Raw genomic sequence first — 12,426 nt, forward strand, 5'->3', positions numbered from 1 at the left:
TCACCCCACAACACACCTCCCCCACAACATACCTCCTCCCCACAACACACTCTCCCTCCCCCACCACACACCCTCAACGCACCTCACTAATTAAACAACATGAAGGCCACCAATTAGATATAATCTGTTTTGTTTATGGAAATAAATTGAAAGCAATAGGACCAAACAGAGATATACGAGTCCATTATAACAAGGGTCCTTAAAAAAAGGTATGGCACAATGGCACACCTCGTATCATATTGTTTCGTTCACTCGTAAAGTTTCTGACGGAACCGTACCTAAAATATTTCACATTTCATCTAAATTTCTCCATTGGTTTTCGATATACTTCCTTAACATCAGAAAATATTTGTCTTTGTAATCTAGTGAGAAAAAATTTAACATGTGATTTTGATATTAAAATGTATGAAGAAATTTGTTCACCTGATTTAAAAAAAATACTCCTTATTAAGAGAAAAATATTTTAAAAAATCGAATTATTGCCAGACGTTGCCAAGTGTAAGATAATATTACAATAAACACGAATTATTGCCAGACGTTGCCAAGTGTAAGATAATATTTCTATAAACACACGAATTATTGCCAGATATTGCCAAGTGTAAGATAATATTACTATAAACACACGAATTATTACGAGACGTTACCAAGTGTAAGATAATATTACTATAAACACACTAATTATTACGAGACGTTACCAAGTGTAAGATAATATTCCTATAAACACACGAATTATTGCCAGATATTGCCAAATGTAAGAAAATATTACTATAAACACACGGATTATTGCCAGACGTTGCCAAGTGTAAGATAATATTACAATAAACACACGAATTATTGCCAGACGTTGCCAAGTGTAAGATAATATTACTATAAACACACGAATTATTGCCAGACGTTGCCAAGTGTAAGATAATATTACTATAAACACACGAATTATTACCAGACGTTGCCAAGTGTAAGATAATATTACTATAAACACACGAATTATTACCAGACATTACCAAGTGTAAGATAATATTACTATAAACACACGAATTATTGCCAGACGTTACCAAGTGTAAGATAATATTACTATAAACACACGAATTATTACCAGACGTTACCAAGTGTAAGATAATATTACTATAAACACACGAATTATTGCCAGACGTTACCAAGTGTAAGATAATATTCCTATGAACACACGAATTATTGCCAGATGTTGCCAAGCGTAGAGGAAAATTCTGACAGTCAATGTTTATATGGGATTTAAACATGTGTCCATTTATTTCAGTTAGAAGGTGAGTTAGAGAGTTATATTATGATGTTATTGCAGCCGGAGAGTGAGGCACTGTGGTAGTAATATAGCAACAGTGGTCCATGATACCTGCAATATTCCTGAGTTACTGAAATGGGAATGAGTTTCAGCCCTGAGAGAAAAACACAAACATGAACATAATCCGACACGACACGGACCACATACATACATACATACATACATACATACATACATACATACATACATACATACATAAGGATCCACAACATATAAAAATCCATAACTCGAGTGATAAAACATACGTCAAATTTTAATATAATTCGATAAAAACAAATTATAGTTGAGCCACACATTAAAATAATCATGATGAAGTATAACAATTTACAGTAAGCTTCAGTATAGCCAATTTAAATGAGGAAGAATATGACAAACTATTATTAATATTAGTATGGAAAATATCACCAAATTTCAGCATTAAAAAATTACGATAAACTTCAGTAAAACAATTTATAGAGAACAACAAAATAAAATAGTTTGTAGTGTGTTAAAATACACCAACATACCAACACGCTATTCTGTGCTAACAATACACACACACACACACACACACACACACACACACACACACACACGACTATTTTCAGGACTAAACAATTATATGAGGGTGTTCTGACATAGGCGAAGCAAGTAAGAAACAGTAGTCCTTAATACACTGGCACCACTTGCTTATACAACACCATCACGAAACGACTTATTTTTTTTGTAAATTAATAAACAGCAGAGCAACGAGAATTTCTAAGGCAAAAGATGACGGCAACGTATCGATGATCTATAATACCTTAATATATATAATAAAATCCAAATATATTATCCTATAATTACATAAATATAAGAAATAATTATATTCTCTCATAATCAAGTTCAATTAACGTTTCCTGTCCTCATAAACGAGTATTAACATAAAATTAAAACATTACACAGGAACCTATACTAACAAAAATATTCCCTTCATCCTCATTAACAAACTCGTAAATATTTTATTCCCTCGTTATGTTAATGCTGTCATAAGTACGAAGGTAAGTGTTATTCAGGTAATGTCATTGTTAGAGTATTATTAAGCAGGTGATTGTGTAATGATGTCACCTGGTGGAACTCTTGATAACACCTGGTGGACCTCTTGATAACACCTGGTGGACCTCTTGATAACACCTGGTGGACCTCTTAATAACACCTGGTGGACCTCTTAACACCTGGTGGACCTCTGTAACACCTGGTGGACTCTTAATAACACCTGGTGGACCTCTTGATAACACCTGGTGGACCTCTTGATAACACCTGGTGGACCTCTTGATAACACCTGGTGGACCTCTTGATAACACCTGGTGGACCTCTTAATAACACCTGGTGGACCTCTTAATAACACCTGGTGGACCTCTTGATAACACCTGGTGGACCTCTTGATAACACCTGGTGGACCTCTTGATAACACCTGGTGGACCTCTTAATAACACCTGGTGGACCTCTGATAACACCTGGTGGACCTCTTAGCCTTACCTGAGGTGGACCTCTTCGATAACACCTGGTGGACCTCTTGACAGCACCTGGTGGACCTCATGATAACACCTGAAGTGGACCTCTTGATAACACCTGGGTGGACCTCTTGATAACACCTGGTGGACCTCCTCGATAACACCTGGTGAGGACCTCTTGACAGACTTGCTGTGGTGGACCTCTTAATAACTTACCTGGTGGACCTCATAATAACACCTGGTGGACCTCTTGATACCTGGTGGACCTCTGATAACACCTGAGTGGACCTCTTGACGCACCTGTTGGACCTCTTAACAACACCCTGGTGGACCTCTTAATAACACCTGGTGGACCTCTGTAACACCTGGGTAGACCCTCTTGATAACACCTGGTGGACCTCTTGATAACACCTGGTGGACCTCTTGATAACACCTGGTGGACCTCTTAATAACACCTGGTGGACCTCTTGATAACACCTGGTGGACCTCTTGATAACACCTGGTGGACCTCTTAATAACACCTGGTGGACCTCTTAATAACACCTGGTGGACCTCTTGATAACACCTGGTGGACCTCTTAATAACACCTGGTGGACCTCTTAATAACACCGGGTGATAATAGAGTCTTTATTCACCTGTGTGTTATATTACCATCTTGGTCTACTGTCACGGAACTCCTTAATACGTCTAGTAAGTTACAAGACCAATTTAACACTAGTAAAAATTGTTATTACCCAATAAATCAAGTGATAATAGCACAGAGGTCAGGTGCCTGGGATCCATGTTATTAAAATGATAACATCAAGTCACTGTAGGAGGTAAATTGATGTGGTATTTTCACTGCCCATTATTGTACTATATATAGATACACTCGGATATTTAATTTTATATAGCAACTTTTATAACCAGAATATAAAAGTAATATTTTTTTTTCATGGAAGGAGAGAGAGGGGTAAAAAAAAAAGTGTGAATCGTACGCCCGCCAATACTGTCTTGTTGTTATGCCTGAAAGCTCATCTCAAAGTGTCGTACTTCATGGTGCGTTGGTTACTTTTACAATGTAAAGCTCAAAATAATACTGCCTGTAGGAATTATATATGTAATTTATGTACATATAACTCCCCAATGACGGATGATATATACCTATAAGAATAAAATACATCTTTATTAGTCACGGAAGCAATTATATTCTTCCTGTGCATGTGAGAATTTATGTATCAGTGAACTTGAGTCATAAATTAGCCTATAATTCGTGTCTGAGAGATTATAGCGACCAAGAGGCGCTGCTCATATGTCTGCCAGAGAACAGTGATAAATTCCAGGCGGACTACATTAATGCCTATAATAGCTTCGATTTATGAATGTGTTTTCTAAAAGGGTCTCTGGGAACAGGGAGTTATGTCTGGGATAAATATGTCTAAGAATGTTTGCGTGATGAAGTGAGCTGACACAGTTTCATCAGGGAGGTCCGTAGTGTAAGGCACCACACTAATATACTGTTGTTTGTTACTTGGTGGGAAAACTGTTGCTATGTTGCAGTTTTATATATGTTTGTCTTTTTACTGTTATTGGTGATTGATTCGTGTTGTTATTTGTAAGGTTAGAATTTATTATTAGTTTTTTTTTTAATTATTGAAAGTTACTCCAGAGAGGATTTTAGTGTTTTTGGTAATGTTTATGATTGAAGGTTAAAAATGTTGCAAATTCGTTACATGACAACAATTTGCAATATTCATTATTATCTTCTCTTTGTTCCTTTACCTCCCTGATAACACACAACACAAGAGGCACAGTATTATAACATCAACACTCACCTTTCTTCTTGTTTTCGTTGTCCTCCTCCCTGACCACACACAACACAAGAGGCACAGTATTATAACATCAACACTCACCTTTCTTCTTGTTTTCGTTGTTCTCCTCCCTGACCACACACAACACAAGAGGCACAGTATTATAACATCAACACTCACCTTTCTTCTTGTCTTCGTTGTCCTCCTCCCTGACCACAACACAACACAACACAAGAGGCACAGTATTATAACATCAACACACACCTTTCTTCTTGTCTTCGTTGTCCTCCTCCCTGACCACAACACAACACAACACAAGAGGCACAGTATTATAACATCAACACACCTTTCTTCTTGTCTTCGTTGTCCTTCTCGTCAGAAAAGGGTGAGTCAGGTTGTTCTCTCTCGAAGGTGTACTCTGAGATCTGGTAGCGAGGTGGAGGCCCCGTCGTGGTCACTACCGCCGCCGCCCCTCCTCGCCGGTAGCTGGTGGACGTTGTCGTGTCTCTGAAGCTTCCTCGACCTTCTCTACCTCTCCCACTACCTCCTCCTGTTGCGTCCCCTGCGGTACTTTCTTCTTCGCCTCCTTCTTCTACTCCTCCTGCTCTTGACTTTCCCCTAAGGCTACACACTCGCTTGAGACTCCCACCAAGGCTCTTGGCGATGTTGCCTCCGTCAGTAGACACCCGGGAAGCCGTGCCGAATATTCCGCTGTCAGGAGTTCTTTTGTTGACTGGCCCGTTGGGGAGAGGCAGCGTCTGTAACAACAAGAACATACATTGATGAAATGAATTTGATACCGAGAGAGTGTATAATGAGAACTATAGTGTGTATGTGAGACTGTAGTGTGTATGTAAGACAGGAAGGAACAAACATACACACACACACATACAGCATCATACATTAACATACAGGCCTCAGTAGGTGCCGCAGCTGGTATAGCCGCTGTATACACCAGACCTATACTCTCTCCCGTGCAGTGTCTGACGTTAGGTTTATTAGTGAGCTCATGTACAGCTGTAGTAAGTAAACAGAGTGCATAGTTCCGACTCTACTGAATATTTTATGCTGGACAACGTAACGTATATTCACGGCAACAATTTTAACAACCATTTAGTGATACACATTTATTACAATGTATTTAAATTCACCTCCATATAATTACTTCTATATGAATTTTATTATATATATTTAATTATTATTGTTATGACGATTCTAACAGGAGCCAAATTTTAATGATGAAATATACGTTTTTTTTTGTTTTTTTTTTCCTGGGAAACAGCTGAATGACCTTGAGGTGTTCACTATTCGCTTAATATATATCACCACTGTACACCATCATGGCAGTAGGTTCACCATCTTTTACTCACTACTATTACTGTATACCTCAGTTTAAGGGTATTACCATTACTGCCTCTTATTGAATGATTTATGGCACCACCATCACTATATTCCACTGTCAACATAACCCACCACCATATTCCACTATCACCATAACCCACCACCACCATATTCAACTATCACCATAACCCACCACCATATTCCACTATCACCATAACCCACCACCATAGCCACTATCATAACCCACCACCATAACCCACCAACTTGACCCACCATGACCCATCACCATAACCCACTGTCACCATAACCCATTGTCACCATAACCCAGTCACCATATCCCACTGTCATCATAACCAACCAACATGACTCACCACCATAGCCACTACCATAACCCACTATCACCATATCCCACTATCACCATAACCAACTATCACCATAACCCATTGTCACCATATCCCACTATCACCATAACCAACTATCACCATAACCCACTATCACCATAACCCACTATCACCATAACCCACTATCACCATAACCCACTATCACCATAACCCACTATCACCATAACTCACCATTCACTCAACAGATCACAAGTCAATAACACAGACGTCAAATTTCCACAAAGATTGAAAATTGTATCAGAGATTTTCACTACTAATAAAACTGTATCAAAGTTTCACAAACAGTCAAAATTATTATCTTAAAGTACAACAAAACTTTTTCCCCACTGAGAGTAAAAAAAAACTATTTCTTTAAACAGAATCACCAACTTTACCAATATTGTGGGCGGTAAAGTCAGTCTCTCTCTCTCTCTCTCTCTCTCTCTCTCTCTCTCTCTCACACACCCACACAAACCTGATCATCCTACCACAGGTCATCAGGGGAACTACTATCAGCTGTCAATATTCACATCAAATGCAGCGTAAAATTTAGAAATATAGGTCAATCTTAATATAGTAAACATTCAATGGGAGTTTCCTTATATATTGGTAATAGTTGAGGTGAATTTATATATTTACATTAAGTCTAGAGGGAAGGAATGTTTATAGTCACGCTCCCTTGTACGATTATTATAGCGTGTCTTCATTTATCGCCTCGTAAGAATGAAATAACGATGTGGGAGAGAGGGAAAGAGGAAGAGGAGGGAAGGGAGGAAGATGGATAGGAGGTGAATAAATAGAGTGGGGAGGGAGAGAGAGAGAGAGAGGGAGAGAGAGGGATGTGAGAAGGAAAGGGGGTGAATAGAAAGGAGAGAGAGAGAGAGAGAGAGAGAGAGAGAGAGAGAGAGAGAGAGAGAGAGAGAGAGAGAGAGAGATCAACCAAAAGTGAATCGATTATAAACAAAACACGAATTAATTTGGACATACCTGTAAATACTAATTACTATACTTTAATTACATGAGCAAACACTAAAATTCATACGGACTAGCAACTCCACATTCATTTAAAAAGTCCTAAACATCTATCCCATCATAACATAAAATTTAACATTCACAAATAACAACATCTGGATTCACAAGAGTAATAAGCCCACATACTGTATATGTTATGTAGAACAAGGAAATATTAAAAAAATTCTATATATATCTTTGTGTTAACGTATATGTCAACAATGTAACGTTCCTGGTATCGAGAGAATGTTGTGTTTTGTAATAGTAAGACTACAGTTTGTGTTTAATTGAAGAGAAGTTGAGTGTTTACATTTGATTGGAGGAACGGTCATAGCTACAGAAATAAATATTTACGATTACAGCTACATATTTTTTTTTTACGTTCATGGGTACAGAAAAAACCTTCACAGCAATAGAAGGACATATTACATTTACAGCACTCGACAAAAATATGTGTTTATGGTCACAGCAGAAATAGATATGACGATAGCAACAGAAAACAATATTATTTTGTTCACGTCAACAGAATAAACGTTCACAGCAACACGAAACATCTACTTTTACAGCAGCTGCGAGAAACAGTTTGCGATTACAGCAGCTAGAAACAGTTTACATTTACAGCAGCTAGAAACAGCTTACAATCACATCTAGAAACAATACACATTAAATCAATATATCTTTTCTCTAACGTAACTGTGAATATTGATGACGTAATGTATTCCTCCGCTTCACCATGACGTAATGTATTCCTCCGCTTCACCATGACGTAATGTATTCCTCCGCTTCACCATGACGTAATGTATTCCTCCGCTTCACCATGACGTAATGTATTCCTCCGCTTCACCATGACGTAATGTATTCCTCCGCTTCACCATGACGTAATGTATTCCTCCGCTTCACCAATTACCGTCTTCTTTAAAGGCGCCCTACTACTCAAGGCTGGTGAAATATTCTAATAACCTCTGTAGCCAACACGTCAACAACAACAACAACAACATGAACAAAAACAACAACAATAGTATAAGACACTATATACCCTGTAACTAACACACGTCAACAACAACAACATTAACAATAACAAAAACAGCAACAACAAATACATTAACAATAACAAAAACAATAACAACAACAAAAATAAAGGTGAAAATCTCTCTCGTTTCCCTCTCACAGATTTTTATAAAAAAAATTTACCCCAACAACAAATTTTAATGAAATGTTTACTTTGAAAATAATATAAACATAAAATTCTCAAAACACAAGATTAGAAAAATAATATAGAATGCAACACAAAGTAATACAATATTTCTGGAATGGAAAGATCGCATTATTCTTGTGTTTCATATTTTTCCATGGCTATATTCTGCATGGTGGAAATGAGTGTACGATTCATTATATATAAGCACTGTGTTTAGACGGTGTGTGTGTGTGTGTGTGTGTGTGTGTGTGGAGAGAGAGAGTAATTTCCGAACAATGTGAAACACGAACACCGACATCATATTTTCTTTGTAAATACTCTAGTATATATTTGGTTGTTGTTGCTATGGCTATTAACTCATATTATTAAATATTTCTGAACACACACACACACACACACACACACACACACACACAACAATAACAAGTATGTTCCAGTTATTAAAATACCTGATACAGAGTCACACATCCACGGACTTTATAGCAACACACACTTCCTACCAACGAATTTTTGTCAAACGTAAATAAATTCACAAAACCATTATATAGATACACCCTTACATGTACCTATAATACATTCAATAACATATAATAACTATAATAAACAATTTTGGTCTTCTATAATCTATATAATCTAAATCAATTATATACATTGAACTTGTTATCGTCTGTATGGGGTTAACGTTGAATTAATGAGAGTTAACGTATAACAAAATTGAACTTCTGAAGACGTTTAGCTGGGTTAAAGTTCCTCAAGTATGTCTCTATAAGCTTCAGTAACGGGTTTTGGGATCTTCTATAGGGTGAAGATGGGTGGTAGGGGGGGGGGTATCCTTAGAAGAGATCCTTTGATCCTGCCTCGCCTATAGGATGGGATGGGAGGCGGGGGGGGGGGAGGTCCCTGATTAAGTATAGTGACCGTCCGTTGGTCCCTGAATCCCTAGAGGAGCCAGGGGAAACTTTTGATCACACTGAATTTGGATACTAGTGTTTTCAGGTCCTTGGGTGACTGTAGATGCATTTAAGAGAGAGAATGAACCCGATTTTAGGTCCTTGGGTGACTCAGGGCTGACCTAAAGAGCCCCTAATGCATCTTGAAATAAAAATAGAGAAGAAAAAAAAGATCTTGTTTAAATAAGAAAATGTATATTGTTGTTTACATGTGTTAGAGTGAGCTGTGTCTCCTCCCGCTGCTGAGGTGGAGAGGACGATGACGAGGAACAAGGAGACGATGATGACGAGGATAAGGAGACGATGATGACGAGGAACAAGGAGACGATGATGACGAGGATAAGGAGACGATGATGACGAGGAACAAGGAGACGATGATGACGAGGAACAAGGAGACGATGATGATGAGGACAGCATCGATGATGAGGATAAAGATAATATTAATTGACGAGGATAAAGAGACGATGATGACGAGGATAAAGAGACGATGATGACGAGGATAAAGAGACGATGATGACGAGGATAAAGAGACGATGATGACGAGGATAAAGAGACGATGATGACGAGGAACAAGGAGACGATGATGACGAGGAACGAGGAGACGAGGACAAGAACAGGAGGACAGGGACACGAACACGAGGACAAGAACACGAGGACAAGGAAGGAGAGACGTCGAGGAAAACATTCATAAAACGAAGACAAAAAATCCATAGAAAACGCTAGAAGAGGAAGAGGGAGTGGGGAGGAGGAGGAGGAGGGAGGAGGAGGAGGAGGAAGAGGAAGAGGAGGAGGAGAGGAAGAGGGAGAGGAAGAGGAGGAGGAGGAGAGGGAGAGGAAGAGGAGGAGAGGGAGAGGAAGAGGAAGAGGAGGAGGAGGGAGAGGGAGAGGGAAGAGGAGGAGGAGGGAGAGGGAGAGGAGGAGGAGGAAGAGAGAGGAAGCAGGAGGAGGAGGGAGAGGTAGGAGGAAGAGGAGGAGGAGGAAGAGGAAGAGAGAGGAGGAAGAGGGAGAGGAAGAGGAGGGAGGAGGGAGAGGGAGGAAGAGGAGGAGGAGGAAGAGAAGAGGAGGAGGAGGAAGAGGAGAGGAAGAGGAGGAGGAGGGAGAGGGAGAGAAGAGGAGGAGGGAGGGAGAGGAAGAGGAAGAGGAGGAGGAGGAAGAGGAAGAGGAGGAGGAGGAAGAGGGAGAGGAAGAGGAGGAGGAGGGAGGGAGAGGAAGAGGAGGAGGAGGGAGAGGGAGAGGAAGCAGGAGGAGGAGGGAGAGGGAGAGGAGGAGGAGGAAGAGGGAGAGGAAGAGGAGGGAGGAGGGAGAGGGAGAGGAGGAGGAGGGAAGAGGGAGAGGAAGAGGAGGAGGAGGAAGAGGAAGAGGAGGAGGAGGAAGAGGGAGAGGAAGAGGAGGAGGAGGGAGAGGAGAGAAGAGGAGGAGGAGGGAGAGGAAGAGGAAGAGGAGGAGGAGGGAGAGGGAGAGGAAGAGGAGGAGGAGGGAGAGGAAGAGGAAGAGGAGGAGAAGGAAGAGGAAGAGGGTGGTAACAGAGAAATTTACGAGAGCAGGGGAAAAAGGAGGGAGAGGGAGAGAGAGCAGAGTAACGAGGAAATATGAGAAGATAAAAACAGGAGGAGATGAGAAGAGAATGACAAATTAAGGTCACTATAGAAGGGGGAAGAAGAAGGAGAGGAGGAGGAGGAGGAGGAATGACAGAGAAGACACATGAAGAAGGAGAAGGAGAGGGAGAGCATAATGAGAAAGATATAAAGAGAAGAAATGATGATAAGAGACATAGAGAAGATTGATGATAAGAGACATAGAGAAGAATGATGATAAGAGACATAGAGAAGAATGATGATAAGAGACGTAGATAAGAATGATAATACGAGACATAGATAAGAATGATGATAAGAGACATAGAGAAGAAGAATGATAAGAGAGACAGATAAGAATGATAAAAGACACAGAGAAGAATGATGATAAGAGAGATATAGAGAAGAATGATGATAAGAGACATAGAGAAGAATGATGATAAGAGACATAGAGAAGAATGATGATAAGAGACAAAGAGAAGAATGATGATAAGAGAGACAGAAAAGAATGATAAAAAGACAGAGAGACAGAGAGACAAGAGGGTACAAGAATGTTTATTACGTAGATGAACTAAAATAAGTGACACAGCCGAGGAGAAAATAACCCAAAAATGAGAAAATAGAAACGCAAAAAACAAAATAAATTTACGAAGAGTGTAGCAGGGATTTGGAAGTAGGTGGAGTGGGTGTCACCTCTGCAACTAACTCTGGAGTAGGACACACACACCTTCAAAAAAAGTATCTTTACGATTTAGAGATTATATGACACAATGGACGAAGGATTTTGACAACCCGATCGAAACAGTAGAAGTCAGAGTGTTCATTTTGAAATTTATCGACCCCCTCCGTCAAGATACTTTTTTGATGTGTGTGTGTGTGTGTGTGTGTGTGTGTGTGTGTGTGTGTGTGTGTGTGTGTGTGTGTGTTGTGTGTGTGTGTGTGTGTGTGATGATATTGTACTTAGGGGTTACGATTGTACTCAAGGTGTTAAGATCGTACTCTAGGTGTTAAGACATTGTACTCAAGGGCTTACGACATCGTACTCAAGATGCTAAGTCATCATATTCTGAAGTATTTAGAAGTTCACAGAGACACCACAACACAACCAAAACCATACACAACCACAATTACACACAACCACAACTACAACCGACCACAACCATAGAACCACCACCACCATCATACAACCACACATAACAACAATCACGGACAACCACAACCACACACACACAGTTACCAATAAACCAAGAGCCAACATCAACACATAATATCCACTCTACCAGACAAACAAACTCCCGTAAAATAAATGACATTCGCTGGTATTGTCAACACGACTCGGCGATAATGTTATGTTGTTCAGTCCAGCTCATGGACCTGTGGAACCATCTATTGTGTATATAT

At 39.6% G+C, this 12,426-nt stretch overlaps 1 protein-coding gene across 1 annotated transcript in view; it reads right to left on the bottom strand.

Moving 5' to 3' along the window:
* Nucleotides 1–12,426, bottom strand: part of LOC121871865 (dipeptidase 1-like) — a 75,573-nt gene that overhangs the window by 15,587 nt on the left and 47,560 nt on the right. Inside the window, exon 3 of the mRNA XM_042374441.1 lies at nucleotides 4,924–5,335. Within this exon, the coding sequence (XP_042230375.1) occupies nucleotides 4,924–5,335 (412 nt within the window). The remainder of the gene's footprint in view (nucleotides 1–4,923; nucleotides 5,336–12,426) is intronic.

The sequence above is a fragment of the Homarus americanus genome, unplaced genomic scaffold (genome assembly GCF_018991925.1).
Source record: "Homarus americanus isolate GMGI-L3 unplaced genomic scaffold, GMGI_Hamer_2.0 scaffold28162, whole genome shotgun sequence".
In the NCBI taxonomy this organism is placed as follows: domain Eukaryota; kingdom Metazoa; phylum Arthropoda; class Malacostraca; order Decapoda; family Nephropidae; genus Homarus; species Homarus americanus.